The sequence below is a fragment of the Stigmatopora nigra genome, chromosome 2 (assembly GCF_051989575.1).
Source record: "Stigmatopora nigra isolate UIUO_SnigA chromosome 2, RoL_Snig_1.1, whole genome shotgun sequence".
In the NCBI taxonomy this organism is placed as follows: Eukaryota; Metazoa; Chordata; class Actinopteri; order Syngnathiformes; family Syngnathidae; genus Stigmatopora; species Stigmatopora nigra.
The window spans coordinates 17,157,637-17,177,500 of NC_135509.1; the positions used below are offsets into that span (position 1 = coordinate 17,157,637).

General features: G+C 38.6%; 1 protein-coding gene across 1 annotated transcript in view; it reads left to right on the forward strand.

The window, feature by feature from the left end:
• The first annotated feature begins 649 nt into the window (after positions 1 to 649).
• jph3b (junctophilin 3b) overlaps positions 650 to 19,864 on the forward strand; it is a 36,040-nt gene continuing 16,825 nt past the window's right edge. Inside the window, exon 1 of the mRNA XM_077711871.1 lies at positions 650 to 2,258. Within this exon, the coding sequence (XP_077567997.1) occupies positions 1,877 to 2,258 (382 nt within the window). The 5' untranslated portion in view covers positions 650 to 1,876. The remainder of the gene's footprint in view (positions 2,259 to 19,864) is intronic.

The following is a 19,864-nucleotide window of genomic DNA, read 5'->3' on the forward strand; positions in this document are numbered from 1 at the left end:
GAAGTAAAAAAGATTTGCGACAATGGAGGAATGGTCAAACTTGACTGAGATTGTGCTTAAACAACGATTGCTAGAATAAATGATTGTTCAATTCATTTGGAGCTTTTTAAGCATTGTTAAAAGAATGTAGTACAGTGGCTTGTTCTTTCTATAGTCCTTTTAGAATATTGGAAATATCAAATTCCAAACAGGTGAATATTTACTAAAGAAAAATCTGTATTCGTTATGAATGAGTACATTAAGTAGTTATGGCAAATTGAATATTTTCTTAGTTGTGTAATCAAAAGTATATCTTCCATAATTTAGACAAATCAGCATGAAAAAAAATCATGTAGATGTTTGCATTTAACCTAACCAAACTTAACAGGCACAGCCATGGCCCAGAAAAGCTCTAATATAATATATTTGTTCTGGTGTGGGAGTCATCATAATTGTAAGCCTCACTAAGAATATTTGAGGTCTGGTAGAAATAGAAAGAGCATTGAAAAGCTACAAGTGAGCAGGTATTTCACTGAGACATGTGTCTCTTTAAAAGCTGGAGCGTGCTTCTGAGTGGGGGAGTCGGTGTGTGTGGGGGGGCGCTGGCTGCATTGGAACAGTCCTCTGTAGTGAGCAGATTTTCTAGGCGAGAGAGAGAGAGAGAGGGAGGGAGGGAGCGAGAGAGAAAAAGAGAAAGAGGGAGTGAGAAAGGGAGAGAGAGGATAAGAAGAAATTGTGGGATCAGGACAAGCAGGCGGACAGGCTATGCGTCAGGCGCTTCTCCACAGGGAAACATGGAAATGAGTATGAGATGCTGAAGAGTGCAGAAGAGAGCAAAACCAGATCGTATAGATGGATATTATCTCATCAGGCGGCCACGCTGAAGGCAACCCACGCAGAGGATAAACCACTTACGGACGCAATGGATTAAAGACCTGCAGACAGACTGAGGGAGAAGACGAAGGAGAAACACGGGCGGAACTATTCAGCTATTCACTTATTTATCATCTTTCTGCGGGGAAAGCAAGAGACTGCATTGCTGCTTGCTTGCATTATATAGGCAGAAAAGAAAAAAAATCAACAAATGAATTTTTCTCCCTTATGCTTTCCTCTTTTGCCAAGCCGAAAGTGAGCTATAGATTGACTTAGTTGTCTAATGTAATGATGCTAAGCTTCATCACAAAAAGAGGAGTTGAAGACAAATATCACTGTCCGTGGGAGGAAGTATTTTTTGTTGTTGTTTTTTTTTATTTGATTGATCCAGCAGCATGTTACATACCCGTGCAGTGCAGGCCTCGGTCCTAATTGTGGAAACTTAAGCTTGCAGACTTGATGAGCTACCATCGGGGAGACTTTTGTGCTCCACGCACCATTGTGGAGGCGGAAGAAGACCCAGAGGAGGTTTAGTCAGATAGGAGGCGAGTGAGTGGTGTAGGCCTGCCCATGGCTTTCTGCCGGAGGTGTCTTATTCTTTCGTCCACTGCCCATAAGGTATGATGGCATTGATAGGACCACTGTCCATCTGTCTCGGCGCTCTCAGGAGCCGGCAAGTTGGTTGAGTTGCTGCTCCGAAAAAACGACAAGGAGGATGGTGTGAACTATTCAGTAGGCGATCCCCAACTCTACAGTGAAGGGCCACCTTGTTTAACTTTGCTCTGTTTGCAAAGTATACTTGATCCGAGAATAGAGGCCTACGTTGAACCGAGTGGGAGTTTTCTCCCTCCTGCTCACTCCATCCACTTTTCTCCTCCTCATCAGACCTCCACCTCAAAGCTCAGATCCATGGACTGATCCGTATAGCAGCAACCTGTCCTCCTTCCTTCTCCCTCTCTTTTCTTTTTCTTTTCTTTTTCTTTTTGTCGAGGCTTCAGGTGAATTGCCGAGACCTGTTTCATGCATGTCCACTGGAGGCAGATTCAACTTTGACGATGGGGGGTCATATTGCGGCGGGTGGGAGGAGGGCAAGGCGCATGGCCATGGGATATGCACGGGACCCAAAGGCCAGGGCGAGTACTGTGGGTCGTGGGCCCACGGCTTCGAGCTGTTGGGGGTTTACACCTGGCCCAGTGGGAACACTTATCAGGGCACGTGGGCGCAGGGCAAGAGACACGGAGTTGGTGTCGAGAACAAGGGTCGATGGGTCTACAAGGGGGAATGGACGCATGGCTTTAAGGGACGCTACGGTCTTCGGGAGAGTACCGGGATGAGTGGGAAGTACGAGGGAACGTGGAACAATGGGCTCCAAGACGGATACGGCACCGAGACTTACTCTGATGGAGGTAAGATGGACATGACTTGTGTACATGTAATTTTCAGAGTGAATGGAAAAATGTTTCTGACGTCAATACTTGCGAGCTAATTGTTAAGTTAGCTAACTGCGTGGCCAACTGTGTTTCCATAGTTACTGAACACGGCTTGATGGCAAGTAAATAAGACGGACAACGGTAGATGCGATGATACGATGTCTATCGGGCAATCTTATTGGGTCATCCCAGCCTGCACGCACACATTTAGAGGTTGCTGTACATGTCTTGAAATAACCACAATCATAAAAAGAAATCATCATCAGATGTTCCTTTTACTGAGCGATATAAAAATGATGTTTAATTACAATTGAAAAGGCCTAGGGATCTCAAGCAACGTGAATATGCGCATGCAATCCTCAATCCTGGCAAATGTTTGAAAGTAGTAGCTTTACAGTATTAAGGTCAGCAAACAGAAATGAAATAGAATAGCACTTAGTTCGAATCCTAAAATTGCAGATGCCGGCACTTTGTGGTCTACAGTGCATGGTGAGTAAAATAAAAGCAAATAAGAGCACATGAATTTTAACATCCCTTTTTCACAGCTCAAATATTTGAACGTTGATCTCCAACTAAACTCTTTCCCATCCAAACACACATCATTATATTTTGTAGATAATCCCTAAGCGCACACAGTATGTCACAAGCAAAACAATGGCGGACCATACAACTGCTGTTGTATTTGTGCCTTTAAAGACTTAACCTAATGTGTGCCACCAATTTCCATTTTCATTTTTTAATAGTACTTGTCCTTTTTGAGGTCATTGGTCAGTTGGAGCGTGTCCCTCCCATGGCTGGTCAGCACTTAATCCCAGTACACAATGTAGAGATAAAACCACAAGCAATCTAGAATCTTGAATTAACCCACAACAAATAATATACATTTATCCATGTAAAAGGGACATTCACTGTTGTAATAGTCGACAGAATATAAGCAAGGCAAGGTAGGCTTGATGAATTGCTAATAATATTAATTTTAATAATATTCATAAGCACAGCATGATATGAAGGTCCAGAGACACATACATATTCATGGTAGAATAATTAAAATTAAAGTTCCTATTCTTTTTTTTAACAAAATTAAAACATATTTTAAGATATAACATCAGGTTGACCGTTAAACATAGCAAAATCTCTGCCGTTCTGTCACACTAAAGCACCTAATCTTTTTTAACACATATATTTGACGCCTTTGGTGTCACCAATCCCTTTTTGAGTAACTGTGCATTTCTGCGCATACACATTATGACTACAAAGATACACACATATAAACCTGGTGGTGTATTTGTAAGCAGGGCAAAAGCGATGACAGTAATATCCATGCAGTCGTGTTACATAAGTCTACTACGAACAGCAGGCTGTTCCAGGACAATACTGTTCTGGACCACACACCAGCTCAGCCACGTATACACAATCCATCGCGGACGGTGCTATGATCAACAGAGTAGATTATTTTCAAGGTTTTGTCAGGACAGATGTGTTGGAGGAGACAATGTAAAGTATAGCTGGATAGACAGCTGTACAGTTGCATGAATCAGTTAGATGAGCACATGACATAACAATGCTTGTCTGGATGATGATGAGGATCATCATCATCATCATCAGAGCTAGCTTTTCAATCAGGACGCGGGAGCTAGTGAATGATGTAAGGAGTGACCAAAAAGTCACACACATGGACATGTGGTAAAATCAGTTTGTTGCTTAGATCTCATTTATTCTCAGGACTGGTTTAAATGTGGTGTGGTGGGTGAGGTGAAAACTGAGCAGGGTCAGCTTATTCTATGTGGTGGCCATATAGCAGACTGGACTACTTAAGACCAAGGCTTAAAGTGACTCATATTGGATTTTATTTTTTGCTTTTAGCCTTTTATGGCGAAAGGAATCAGTTGGTACATATTTGAAGAATGTAATATATTTTTCTCCTGATAAAACTGATGTATAATATTAATATGAATCAAATTTATACGGATAGTTTTTTTTTTTCAACTGTAAGTAGTGCAGAGCTGCCAACTACTCCTGAATTTCAGGAATTTACCTGGAAAAGTAATGCAAACTCTGGGACTCTGGATAACCTCCCTAAATTCCGGAAATCCCTAAAAATTTTCACTTTTTTTTAAGGAACCATTTAAGAAAATTACCAAACTTCCAATTTAAATGCCTCAAAATTTGCACCAACGCTACGGCTTCCACCATCTTGATTCAACTGCACTGTAAATCGGAGGAATTTGGTGAGGAGGGTGCATTGTGAATCATCCGAGTTACAAGTTCTGACGAATGATTCATCTTGTGCGACTTCAGCGCATATCGATTTTGCGTCAATTGCATTCACTCCGGATAAACTCCGGATATGGGACAAAGGTACTCTTGAAATGGGGCCATCGGAGGTTGGCAGCTCTTGTCGTGTCTGTATTCGTAACGGCAAAGAAAAACAAAGAGTCTTAATGCTAGTTATTTGGAGCCTAAAGGCTCCAATTAGAGAATCCGTTAGGGATAGATAACCGTCCAATTTGGGTTTCAATGGGCTAAACTACCTACCGGGCGATAAACACCATGGTTTTTCTTATCTTTCGTCAATATGCTTATGCTCTTGCATCCATTTTTGCTATGCGTCACTTTTAGCAACACTATGCTTAGAAAATAAAAACTGTTGAATGAGCAACCACATAAGAACATTGGATAGAACAAAAAAGAAAATAGAGATTTGTGCTTTTCTATGCTTGCATCAACACAGACTTTACAATCAAAGTGGCACTTCTCATTCTCTGCAAATGCTTACAAAAATAATTTGCTCTTGCATTCAGTGGAAATTGAAAGAAGTGAAAATCCAAGTAAACAGTAATGGGATAATAAAGTTTGCTGGGGAAGAAGAGAGATTAATACAAATATGTTGGCCATGAAGTGACATGCAGACTACTCAACTCACACATTTTTATTTGTTCTAGTTTACTATCTATTAACAAAGTAGCAAATAACTAGTGGTTTAATATTACTGAGATTGTTTAATAGTATAATAAAATTTTGCTTGTAACATGACATAAACAAATTTAACTGAACTTGGATTACGATGCAAACACACTAAAATAAGTTTAATCTAAATTTACACTAAACTTAATTTTAATTTTGTATTAAATGTTTATACCTTTCTTCTTTCAGATGCAACCTATCGAGGGTTATTTGCTTTTGTCTTCCCTTCAAAATATTCTCAATGATGCACACAAATGTCATCATAATAATATAACGCACGAACACTTGCCAACTTGCCCGGGAAGTAGTACTCTTCTCGCATTTGCACTGACTAACGGGGAAAAAAAACACTGAAAAAAATGCAACGCTTCGCCCAGTGCTCGTAGAGACATAACACGAAGTTGTTGCGACCAGAAAGACAGTGCCCATGATGTTCTTATGAGCATCGCGTCCGCTGTATGGTCGTATATCAAAATTTATCTTGTGTCTCTAGACAAATATTTGCTCAAAATTTTACTCGTATCTCAAATTGCTAGTATGTCGCGGCACTCATATGTCGAGGTATTACTGTATATCTGAAACATGCTTAAACAATGCAGTGTGTTCTGATTACGTATTCCTCATCTGAAGGATTCAATTCAATAAACCTCATTTTACTAACCTCACCATGTAAATAAATGCATGTTTATTGTTGTGATTGCTATGAAACTGAAACATTCAGACAATGATACTTATCCATCTCCTATTCGCAAATCAGAGCTTTTAGTTTTACTGCTCATTTAAGATCTTAATCTGAGGTATTGCTCCTTCCTTATATAGGGTAAACTACTGTAGTATCTCGTCTCATACCTACTGCAGATCCAACTATCCACTCTCCTCTTCACTACTGTTTATCCGACATGAAGCAGCACTACACTTTTTACTCCTCTCCTACATTTTTTTGTCCTCCCACCATTCTCTTTCCTCCCACAGCACACTGCATTTCCACAGAGCTCCTCTATACAGTACAGTGGGTTTCCATAGCAACACACACCAATGTGCAGCAGGTCAACGTGTCGCGAGAGACTCTGTACCTCACTGCTATTGGCCACTCGGCAGCTTTATGTGACCATGATTGGCCCACTTGGTCTTCCGGGCTAATGGTGTTTACAGAGATGAGGAGCTAAGCTGACTGATTACAATCCATGTAGAGACATAGACAAACACACAAGTACAATAAGGAAGAGAGCAGTTGAGAGACAGATGATTTGTCACTGTGTTACACAGATATACCAGTCAGGGATTAGAGAAGCCAGTTGTTTATTATGTGTGACCTGAAGATACACTGATGTGATTTTATTTATTATTTTTCATAACCTTCGATGCCATTTTACCAAGAATGCATGCCAATTTAAATTGGTCATTTCCACTGGTTTTCTGTAAAATCTCAATTGTCATTGATATATATCTGACTGGGTCCAATTTGAATGTTCAATAGCTATTGGTGGGAAGGTCGTAGGTGTTGGCGATGCGTGTGGTAACTAAGATTCTTCAACTAAATCAAGCTTTGCACACAATTACATATTTTCTCGAATATACGCCGTATTTGTCGCAAAAAAATGATGACTGAATCGAAGGTATGGCTTATTTGCACACAAATTAGACTTGAAATGCACGAAACTGCTCGGTGACAAAGAATAAACGCGATAACGCAAGACTATGTGTCTGATACAGTCATTTATTTCAAAATAGACATAAAGGTAAACAGATAAAATGCAATTTAAAAACAAAAAAAATTACTTCTATAAATTAAAATCAAGAAAAAAAAACATATCTTGCATAAAACGTGAGCAAACTTACTTGTGCCTTCACATCCCAATAGTTGTTAAGGCTGATCAAATTTCTTGCGTTCAATCATCAAAATATCAGCCTTGATACTTGCGTAATGTGTGTCTCATGCTATCATTGCACCCAAAGAAAAGTAGACCGCCACGGACACACTTCCTGGATGTATTGCTCCTGTGACTTCTTTTTTGAATTTGCCTACATTCAGGCAACACCCTTTCAGAATGTGCAATCCAGCAAGCGATCCTTACGATTCATACAGTATCTCAGAAATACCACGTGCGAAAATTTTTCTCAAGATTTTCCATTCAAAGTAACTCCCTTTTAAAACAATGAATATGGAGGTGAAATGTGTGAATCAGAGGGCGTCTTATACGAGAGTAATTGCAAAATTCAACGATTTTAAGACAACTTTACGGGTATGGATTATATGCGGATAACAATTAACATCGACACTCATTTGATACTCCCACTTCAGCTGGGCTAAATGTGCAACCTTAAACTAGAAACTGGTTCTAAAAGGCTTATATATTATATACTATTTTAACAAAACATTCAGTTTGGCCAAACCAATTCAGGGCATCCCTTGCCTGCTACTCATGGTTGGATGGGATAGGATCCACCACACCTGGCAACCCTTGTGAAGATAAGCAGTGTGAAAAATTAAGGAATATCAGAGTCACACTTTTGATGCCACACGCTGACACAGTGGTTCAAGGCTGGAGTTCATTATTATATTTGTTATATCGTAGACATCCGTTGGCAAAGAAAAAAAAGGTGATCAATAGTGAGGCGAGAGGCAGATATTTTTTTTTGTAGGTTTCAAACAAGCCAAGTTAACTGCTTCTCGGCTTGCTAGATGGCAAATGGCTGCGAGGGGTGGGGGGTCAAGGAATTGATTGCGTGATAAAATTATAGTACTAAACCACCACAAATAACAATATTATATGTTTGGTGCAGCTCAGTTAAGAACCACGAAGTGGCAACCTCCAAAGGTTTTCTCAGTGCTTAACATTTCCAGTATTAGTGGGCGCAGATAAAAAATGAGGGGGACAGGTACTTGCATAATAATGCATGACAAGTCATCAAACCATAACCAATTTACAAACCGGTCATTTGCAGGCAGAATTCACTTCTAAAAGATCGCAATGAAAAAAATACATAGATACAATTCAAACCAGCACAATCCAATTTCGACCTAAATTACCGTAGCCATGAAATATTGGAAAATGACTTTATTGCCTCTTTAATATAGCAAAAGCCACTGTAAAGAATAATTCGCATCCATTCTGCAGATTCAAACAAGAAAAAAATCCACAAAACCATCTGAAACTATTACTTGGGTCATAGGTGTTGAGTTGAGATCTAATTTCCCCCAGTGTTGGCGATGGATTTGTGCCAGATAGTGACTAAATGCTGACTTTTTAGGCGCATAGACAACCTGTTGCTAAATTCTGTTGTAGGCTTTAACTCACTGCAATCCTCAACAGGATAAAATTGACAGATGAATGGCATTCCATTTGCTCCTCCTCATCAATGTCAATTATACCACTGGAAGACTGTAAGGAGATAATCCTTTTGTTCTTCACAAAGGTAGAAATGGGATCACCAATAAAAGAAGTCTCATTCTGTAGGCCTCTTACGTGTCTGAGAAGATTTTAAATGAGCAATTAGTACTTGAACATTATAAAATATTAGTGTGAAGCAACTACTGCATGATCAATGGTAAAATAGAAAATGAGTGAGAGAACGCAAAAATGTTATTTACATTTATTGGTTTCAAGCATGAGCCGCCTCGTGGTGTAGAGGTTCACTCGCCTGACGTCAGGGCGGGCAGGCGTGAGCTCAATTCCCGCTGGTGGCGGTATGATTGAGGGTGCGGATTGTCGTTTGTCTCTCTTTGCGCCCTACCGCTGACTGGTGACCAGTCTAGGGTGAAGTCTGCCTTTCGCCTAAAGACAGCTGGGTTAGGCTCTAGCAACCCCTGCAAACTTTTCGAGGATGGTTCATTTATACAGTGGTACCTCCATATACGAGTGCCCCGAATACGAGCAATTTGAGACTCGAGTAAAATTTCGGGCAAATATTTATCTTGAGATACGAGACAAATTTTGATATATGAGCAGACAGCAGATGCGAGTGGTTGCTCACAAGAACTTCATGGGCACTGTTTCTCCCTGCAACTCCCTTGAATAATGTCTCTGCGAGCACTGGGCGGAGCGTTACATTTTTTTCAGTGTTTTTTTTTTCCCCCCGTCGCTAATACTAGAGGAGCACTACTTCCTGGGAAAGTTGGCAAGTGATGGTGCGTTATCGTATTGTGAAGACATTTGTGTGCTTCATTCTTGGAATATTTTGAAGGGAATACAAAAGCAAACAACCCTCGATAGGTTGCATCTGAAAGTCAGGGTGGAGGCATGGCAAAGAGAGCCAACCTGGGTTAAGAAAAGTATCAAATTTTAAAACAAAATTAGAATTAAGTTTAGTGTGAGTTTGGGTTAAACTTATTTTTGAGCGTGTCTGCATCGTATTTCAAGTTCATTTAAATTTGTTTATGTTATGTTACGAGCGCGTTGCTGTGCAAAAACATATACGTCCAAACACATGTACTGTGACTGTCGGTCACAGCAAGATGTTTATGTGAGAGCATCACCATATCACTACCTTGTGGAGAACACAGTAGTCCCTTTTTTGGTGTGAGCTACTTTAAAGGTCATCCTTTATCCAATGTCTATTAAGCTGCATTAATCCCCAAAGAACATGCTGTACTATCTTGTTACTGAATAGTTTCACTTTTGTAGTCTCTGACTTGTTCGAATGGTTTATAATCTGAAGTGTTGATGTCAGCGTGGATTTCTTGTCACATACACTGCTATAAATATGCATAAAAAACAGACACACAGTGTAAGCAAAAGAGTGTGATGATGCACTACATAAGTGGTATCCTGCAGCGCATGGAACACCTATTGTGAACGGCTGGCAAACATTTAGGGCAAAAAAACGTGACAAGAAGGCTGCATGAAGGCAAAAAGGGAGAACATTTATAAATAATTGAGGTAGATGAACATTTTGGCCAATTGTTGGTGCAGTGGTTCTTTTGCTTGATTTGGTTTGGGCAGCGTGGGATTGATTCCCACCAAGCGACTGACTGACTGGCGACCAGTCTAGGTTGTAGTCCACCTTTTGCCTGTAGCCTGCTGGGATAGGCTACTGCAACACATGACCTAGACAATGATAAGCGGTAGTGAAAAAGAATATTGTTAAAAGTATTTTTTTACGCATAAGGGAATAGATTCAATACATTTATGGAAGCTTTTAACTAATTCACTGCCATTGACTATGGTGGATGAGTGATTAGTGCTCATAATTCTGGGTTCGAGGGTTCAATCCCAGGCTGCTCCTCACTGTGTGGAGTTTGCATGTTCTCCCTGGGCTTGTGTGGGTTTTTATCCGAGTACTCTGGTTTCCTCCTACATCCCAAAAACATGCTTGGTAGGCTGGTTGCTCACTCTAAATTGGCCCAAGGTATGAGTGTGAGCATAAATGGTTTTCTGTCTCCTTCCTGCAATTGGTTGTCACCAATTCTCTGTGAATTTGGAAATGCTTTGTAATATTCTTGATATGAAAGTCATATATATTAATTGCAAGAGCATAACATTTACAAAATGAGAAGAATAGTCAATTAAATGTACCTGCCACTCCAAATAAATGGAACAACTCATATGTATTGTTTAATCTTGCCCCTTTATATAATGATTACTCTTCAGAGGCTACAAGATTAGGAGAGAAATGCAGTGTTTCTTCAAAATGCCTGAATAGAGTAACGCCTTGGAGAATCTTCCTTCCCTGTGGGTTTCTCATTATGACAAACCAGAATATATAGCAGGAATATAAGCAATATTCATTAATTCATTTTTTGCAGCGCTTATCATCGCAAGGGTCACGGGGGTTGCTGGAGCTTATCCCAGCTAACTACGAGCACCGGGTGGGGGACATCCTGAATCGATGGTCAGCCAATTGCAGGGCACAAGGACCTGGACAACCATTCATACCTTGAGGCAATTTAGAGTGTTCAATCAGATGATGATTATGATGATAATAATAACAATAATAAAAAAATAATAATAAAAAAATTATAACTACAATAATAATAAAAGTAAATAAATAAAAATAATAATTATAATAACTACAATAATAATAATGCTATTAATAAATAATAATAAGTGCAATAATAAAAATTAAAATCAATAATTACAATAAGAATAATAAAAATAATAATAAATAATTACAATAACAATAATGAAAAAAAAAAAATACAATAATAATGATAACAACTACAATATTAATGATAACTACAATAATGATATAATACTAATAATAATAATGATAATAATAATAATTATTATTATTATAAACATTCTTTCTTATGTAATGGTAGTTAGGGTGTTCAAAATGTGGATTAGTGAGCTGTCTGTTATACAAACATTTCCCAAATCTGTTTTGGATTTAGCTAGGGTCAGTGCTGATTCAATAATAATTGGTCATACCTTTTAGAGAGTTTGCCCAGAAAGCACTTATAGCTCTTTTCTGGATTATCACGAATAAACATGCTGTTATGTCATAAATTTCAATTGATCAAGGGCCATACATGCAAACATTTCAAACAAAACATTTCCGAACCATTCACCCATCCACCCCTTCAATCATTTATTCATTCTGTATTCCTTATGTTCACAAGGCCTGCAAGTGTGCTGGAGTCTATCCCACCTGACTATGTGCAGTAGCCAGGATATGCCTTGCACTGGTTGCCAGCCAATGGCAGAACATAAAAAAACTTATTTAAATAGTTCATTCAACCCGTTCAGGTTTTTGCTCTTGGGAGGTAACCATAGTACCCGAAGAAAACCCACACAGGTACATGGAAAACATGCTAAACCCCAGTAGGGACTGAGCTCTGGGATTATGTTTCTTATGAATCATGTTTCTATCAACTGATATAAGGCAAAGTTTAATAATTTAGAGATGACTAACTCATATGATGCATTTCTGTGCATTTTACATCTTGTAAACCAAACATTACACACTACGATATCAACAATTTTATTAATTTTCTGTTATCTGACAAGAAGAATCTTTGAAAGTATATAGATGACAACTTCAAATTGCCTACATGTTAACACCGGTATCATAAGAAAAAATAATACAATGAATCGGGTAAACTTTGGCCTGATGTTCGAGGTATCTCATGAGGTAACTTTAGATAATAACCAAACTTATCCGATGAAATGAGATTGTTTAATTAAGGGAAACTGTAAGTATGTATGACTATGATTGACTTGAAACCAAATCAGGCCGTTTCTTGGGATAGGCTTCAGTATCCCGTGAGCCTTGTGAGGATAAATGCCTTGAAAATGAAGGAATGAATGCAATTATGAGCCATTTGCTTTTTATTTATTGAACGAAAGTGATCTACTTATGACTGCGACTACGCATCTACCATCTTTGACCTGATGGTGGGCAGTCAAGACAATAAATCTGATTCAGAGAAAGAGAATATTCTCATCAATGAATCAACACGCTTTCTTTTGATAACCAAAGTATGTTGTAGCATTGTATTACATCAATGATTTTATCTCCAGTTTTTTTTTCTGATGTGAGGTCTCTTTAGCTGAGTTTGCTTTATGTTGTAGCACAGGCGTCGGGAACCTTTTGGACGAAGAAAGCCATAAAATATTCATATTTTCAAACATTATTCCTTGAGAGCCATACTCGGGATGTAAAAGTAGAAATACATGAAAATGTGTGCATGCGGCCTGTTGGATGTGTGCATGCGGCCTGGTGGAGCGAAAGCTTAGCGCGTCGGCCTCACAACTTTGAGGGTCCTGGGTTCAAAACCATGTCACATCCACCTGTGTGGATTTTGCATGTTCTTCCCGGGCCTGTGTGGGTTTCCTCTAGGTACTTTGGTTTCCTCCCACATTCCACAAACATGCATGGTAGGCCGATTGGGCACTCGAAAGGGCCACTAGGTGTGTGAGTGTGTATGGTTGTCCGTCTCGGCTGACTACTGATTGAGGGTGTCCCCCGCCTCTGGCCCGGAGTCACCTGGGATTAGCTCCAGCACCCCCGCAACCCTAATGAGGATAAAGCGGTTCAAAAAAATGAGATGCGAGAAAATGTGTGCATTTATTAGTCATTTCACCACTTTGAAAGTAAGAAAATGTCTGATTTCTTTCAAGAACATTTCTTCACTGTTGCTAATCAATGAGTATCAATGAGAGAGGATGCATGTAGAAGAGTCTAATGAAGAAAATTCATGATTAAAAAGGAACTAGAGATAGTTTCGGCGCCTTATATATTGCCATTTGACGCTCCCATTGGTGTGTTCAGGACTTAGGTCTCTCTCCAGCGATTCCCATATTTTACCACAGGTTAGCGGAGAGCTGTATACACTCATCAAATTAGCCACATATGGCTCCCGAGCCATGGGGTTCCACCCCCTGTTCTAGCGTGTACAAAAAAAACCCCAAGCCATAACGGTAGTTACATTTCCAATAATGTATCATCGATGTGCAACCGGTTCAGTGTGTACCTCGCCTCATGCCCATTGTCAGCTGGAATACACTCCAGCTCTCTTGCGAGCCTTGTGAGGACAAGCTGTACAGAAATAAATGAATGAAATCATCGCAAGGAAAGCGTTGCTTGCCTAACCTGATATGAAGTGTTCACTGCACAGACAGAATCTGTTGGTTAAGGGCGACTGGCATTTCCTTTTCTCTTGTATTTTCTTTTAGCTCTTTGTAAGGCTGTCTTTAATTTTTGCCGGCTTCCCAGATCTATGTAATTCACCTATTTTAATCATATTCTTTTATGATACAATATTGATATGCTACACCTGTAATTTATTAGCATTAGACTGAATTTGTCTTTAAGTAAGTGCATTATATCTTTGTAGTCCTTTGTGGCAAAGCGTTTTAGATTTTTTTTATGTTAATCAGATTAATTAGAAACATAATGAAATTGCCCTAGAAAACATCAAACAAATTGTCTCACACAACCTTTTGAAAAAATGATTTCTGGTACTGCAAATGAAACAGATGCAAAAACTAAGAAATTTAGACGCGGGACACTTTGGGTCTCAGCTCAATGCTTTTACTGTCTTATTTTTGAAAGGCATTTTTTACAAGCTGCATGTTTTATTACCTCAATCGTCGTAGAAATATTCTTAGGTAGATGTCTGCATTTGTCAACATAGAGCTGATGTAACTTGCTGAAAAGCTGTTTTTTTACACGTAATATCCCAGATTCTGGATGATCCTTTTTCTTTTTGGCCTGGTATACATGATGTCCAATATTTTCCCCAGAAATTGAAATTTGATTCGAACTTTATTTCATCCCGTATTCGGGAAATTTCTTGGTCGCAGTAACAACAGAGAAACAAGACACACAAGACATTGTAGACCTAGGTAAAAAACTGGAGCCACACACAGGAAGTCCCCAAGATGGGGCCACAGAAATCTTTCCACTTTGTGTCAGTATGAGAAGCCTCAAATGTATCTGGGTGTGGTTGGTTGTGTGACTTATTCTTTTTATAAGTCAGTTTTAATTGTCATTTGTTGATGTAGTTTTACCTGGTAAACAGATAATGGCTTTGTGAGGTGTTTCTGGTGCAACATGGCAATTTCTATGCCACATTGATGCTAAATTCAGCACCCTTGGAGCATTTCAAGTTCATGAAGGCCATTGTTGTTTTTCAGGTTTGCTGATACATTCTGATATTTCTCCATTTTTTTTGTAGCTTCTGATGGTAATCTGAATCTGATATGATGACATTTCTTGCACATTTATTTTAGGAATTCATGTTTAACTGTTGGACTTTTTGGGGTCCCACAATTTCTCCAATTTTACTTGAAAACGATGTACTTTGGAAATTCTCTTAAACCCAAGTTTAACAGAATTTGTATACAACTTGATCATTTGCTTCTGGTGAAACTAATATTTATACTTTATTATTCATTTGAAAAACGTTTGAAAAGGATTTGCAAAGCATCATATTACATTTTTGTGTTTTAACACTAAATCAAAAAGGGTTTGGTGAGCCCATGAAAATGTAAAGATGTTGCAAATGAAGACAATTAGAATTTGCTTATAGGATTATAGCAAAATCAAAAAGTGCTGACCGCGTATAGTAGTTCATTTTTGCAAGTCATACCAAAAAGGATTTGGACTATAGCCTTTTAGACTTAAACATCATTGCTGTAGCTGTGCTGGATTGATGCATATACTTTTTATGATACGCGTACTGTCCATTCTAATTTAGTTGGATTAAACCCTAAGTCTTCAAGTTTTACACAAAAACACAAATTATTCATACTCCAAGTATAGTTTGACATATTCTTTGGTCTATGTGCTTTATGCTTGGGGGTTTTCTTAAAAATATGGAATATGTATGTGTTGTCTGCTAAAGTGTATTTTAAAGCCTTGCTATAGTACACATGCATGGGCAAATTGTGGAGCTTGTGTGATTTTTCTGCCACTTTGATTTCCCCCTCGTTAACACTCTTCTGCGTGGCTGACTCGTGCTACAGTAGCCACAGCCTGAATTATAGGCCCATATAATTCCACAGTCCTTCCTGTTCCCCTCCGGGCAGATTCTGCAAAATCGTTTTGGCATGTGACTTGCGACTATATGTACAGGGAGCTTTACATACCCAGTTTTCGTTACACACGTCAGTAGAGAGGCGTGACTAAAAGCTGCTGCAGCTCTTGTATATTGAGACTTTGTCAGCGAATACATTTGACAATGAAGAAACACTTTACCTTGCTTTGCTTTTGGATTCTAATTTAAAAATTCCATGTAGCCCATTACAATTCATTATCAAAATGGTCTTTTTAAATTGGATCTAAAAAAGAGCAGCTCCACCAAAAGCCTGCTGCACAGGCTCTGTTTTTCAGCACCATGGAAAGCGACAAGCACCATCGTGTCCCTGCATATATTACAAACAGATGCTTTTAACTGAAGGTTAGTTTAGGATTTTACAGATGAGAATACGATTTTAGGCACACTAAATTCACATAGAGATTTACTTATATATACGCACAGCCCCCGTAAAGTATTTACACTTTTCCCATGTTCATTATGTCACAGCCTCATTGCACAGTGAAGACTGTTCATTTATATCCTCAAAATTAAAAAAGAACATCCCATAAATGGCAGTGTAATTTTTCTTAAAACTAAAAACAAAGTCACCTGCAATAAGTATTTACATCTTTTTATAATAATAATAATTGGACATGGGCTTTGTCGTCATCATCAACAACACGAGCCTAATTGTCATCATACCCAGAACTGCTTATGACAAAATTGGTAGTGTTTCTCCATAAGGTGCGTTTTCTCGGCAAAAGACCCAAATAAGTGATAATTTAAGACTCGTAATTTGATATTCTGCCGTTATGGATACATTGCATCACCCCCAAGCGGATCACTTATTTCATTGTCTTTCACTTACCTTTAGTCAGCCAGTAGGAGGAGATCACCGCCCAACGTCTTTTCATATTACCTCACCCCGAAGTTATTACACAGAAGGGATTGTGTGTCGTGTTACCGCAAGTTTAGAATCCTGATGGATGGATTTGCCACTAATCATAAAATTCAGCAGATCATCCTTGATCGGATATTCCTAAATCTACATTGAAGTCCACCTGTGGTCGTTACAGTTCAATGGACATGATTTGGCTATATTATGCATCACAGGTGGCACTAAATGTCAGAGCACAAACCTAGTATGAAGTAAAAGAAACTGCCTATAGACCTTCCGATATGGGATTTTCTCTGGGCATAAATTTAGTTGGGGAGATGATCAAAAACTGGTTGTTTACTTTGTCAGAGCTCCTGCTGTCCTATTTGGGGAGAGGAAAACCTCCCAGAAATATTTGCAGCACTCCACCAATCAGGCCTGTGTGGTAAAGTGGCCAGACATTACCCACTTAATAAAAATCACATAGCGCCCTATCTTGATTTTCCTCAAAATCACATCAGGCTTTCTACGGCCACGGAGAAAATAATTTTGTTGTCTGAAGAAACAAAAAAGAACTACTAAATCAAGGGTGTCAGACCCGCATTAACGTTAACTCGGTTTTATGTGGGCCGAACCATTTTAGATATAATATTTAGATTTTTTTTTCTATAAATGCATTAAAAGAACTGGATCAAAAGTCCGGAATATTCAGTTTTTTTTTTAGGTCTAAAAAAGGTTTATTTGAGCTTCTTTTCTTAGTGAGGGAAAATCTTTTCATTGATTTCAAAAGTAAACCACATTTTTCTTTATGTTTCATATTAAAGTGGAAAACAGAAAATATTTTTAGATATTTTTAGATTTTGCAAAATGATTTTTGAACTAAAAACTGAAAAAAAATGCATTAAAATTGCAATTATTGATTTAAAAGGGAGAAAATCAGGAAATATAATAGTCGGCACTCATGATTTACTTTCTCGGGCCACACAAAATGATGCAGCGGGCCAGATTTGGCCCCCGGGCCGCCACTTTGACACATGTCAAGTGTTATGTGTGGACAAAAACAGGCACCAATCATCACCTGACCAATAGTACCCTCCCTATAATGAAGCATTAGGGTATGCTGTGAGGGTATTAAAAAAAAGATAGATAGATAGATAGATAGATGCAGCTATGTCCAAAGACATCATGGGTGAAAACCTTTTTTAAACAACTCTGTAAATGTCCTTGAGTAGCCAGCTAAATTTTAATCCGATCGAACATCTCCTGAGAGATCTGAAAATGGCAACTACGCTCCCTATACTACCTAATGGAGCTTGAGTGGCGTTGCAAAGAGGAATGGCCTAAACTGTCTAAAGATAGGTGTGTCAAGCTTGTCTTATAACATTCAAACAAACAGACGTTACTAAAAAAAAATTAAAAAAAATAGAATAAATAAAAAATCATGGTCGTTGTCGAGCGTGAGTAGAATTTGGAGGGTTACAGACATGCATATATTCCATTTGGAATGAGGCTATAGCATAACAAAATGAAAACAAGGAAAATGCTGAGAATACTTTACTGATGCACAATGTGACATCACTAAATTCCTAAGTATCTAATTCTAAGTCAAACAACTGTAAAAAGATCAGTGCAAGGTATTGTAATTTGTTGTTGTACTAGTTAATTTAATGCAATAGCAAATACAAATTATACTATCAATCACCTTCATGTGAAATATGGTTGCACAAAGCATTTAAGTATGCAAATTGCATATTCTTAGACCTCTGATAATGGAGATAATAATTTTCAAGCACAAATACTACACCACTTCCAAGTGTAGCCTCTTTACAACAAACAATCATGCCACAAAAGTATAGCACATAAATGTTGATATACTGGAGACATGTAAAAAATGCTAAAAAATAGGCTTGTACGTTTTCTTTATACAATTTTTATTTGTTCAGTCTGTTGCTGCCTTTTTCTTTCTTCATCTTAGACAAAGACGAAGACCTTTTCACTTTCTGTGTCCGTCGTTAAAGCTTCTTTCTCAGATACCCTTTTTGTTTGGGTTAAATATTACTTGCATTTAAAAATGTCTATTATTATCCATAATGCAAGTAATGCATTTTTTTCATTCATTTTCATTCATGAAACAAGATTCTTTCCACTGGGATATCTGCGATCAAGGTGTTTTTCTTTTTAATGTGGTGTTTTGTTTAGAAGTTTGACCAGTACTTATGTTAACCATGTACATTATGTTAGCTTGAATAAAAGGCCCAGGAAATAGACAAATAACAAATACTTCAAAATTAAATCACATAACCAAACCATGGCACGGACAATCAAAAGCAGATGATCCGACAAATGACATAACAATCAGCGGCGTTTAATTAGACTGACATGGGTTGACGAGACTATTAGGAACACCTGGGTAACATGAGGGAGCAAGCAGGGAATAATATTTATGTCTAAAATGCCATTCCTATTTCTTCATCCTCACCCTCTTGCTATTGAAACAACGAAATTTCCAGTATACGGGATGAATAAAGTTATCCAATCCAATACACCAGGGGCGGAAAAACGACAGCTGAACACAATGGACAATCACTCAGACAAGACACCAGGGGGAAAAAGCATAAAACCAAGCAACCTTATCATTTTTTTTCTCTTATCTTTGCTTTAAGGTTATAAAGTAATACTGTATTTCAACAGTTTTTAAGAATGTTACAAAATGTGATAATTCTTGCGTAATCCAATTTGATAATGAGACCAATTGTAAACCCACTTGGTTGCATTAAGTGTGTTTTCTGTATCACAGTCTGATTTTGCAACCTCGGGCAATTACGATGGCTCTGTCTCCGTCGTTGGATCCAGGCTATCTGCGGCTGTTTGATGAATTGTTCTCCTGTCACACTGTTTCATGGGTGTTTGTGCGTACTTTGATCTGTCTGTCATATGGCCGTGCAGCTGTGTCCTGACATGATTACAAAGGCTTGAGTAGATGTGCATGTCATGTGTGATGTCTGTGCAACGGTGATGCTGCCCACATAATATGGGCAATCCCACATTCAAACCGATCATGGTGCACACCCACTCCACATGCTATGAACACATTTTGCCTTTCTAAAACACAATTCTGGTGGCCCGTGGCCGAGTGGTTAGCCCGCCGGCCTCATAGTCCTGAGGTCGGAGGAGTTTGCATGTTGTCCTCGGGCTTGTGTGGGTTTTCTCTGGGTACTTTAACCACCACAACCCTTAACACAACTCATTTTCATCCATTCACATGTGTACTTTCAT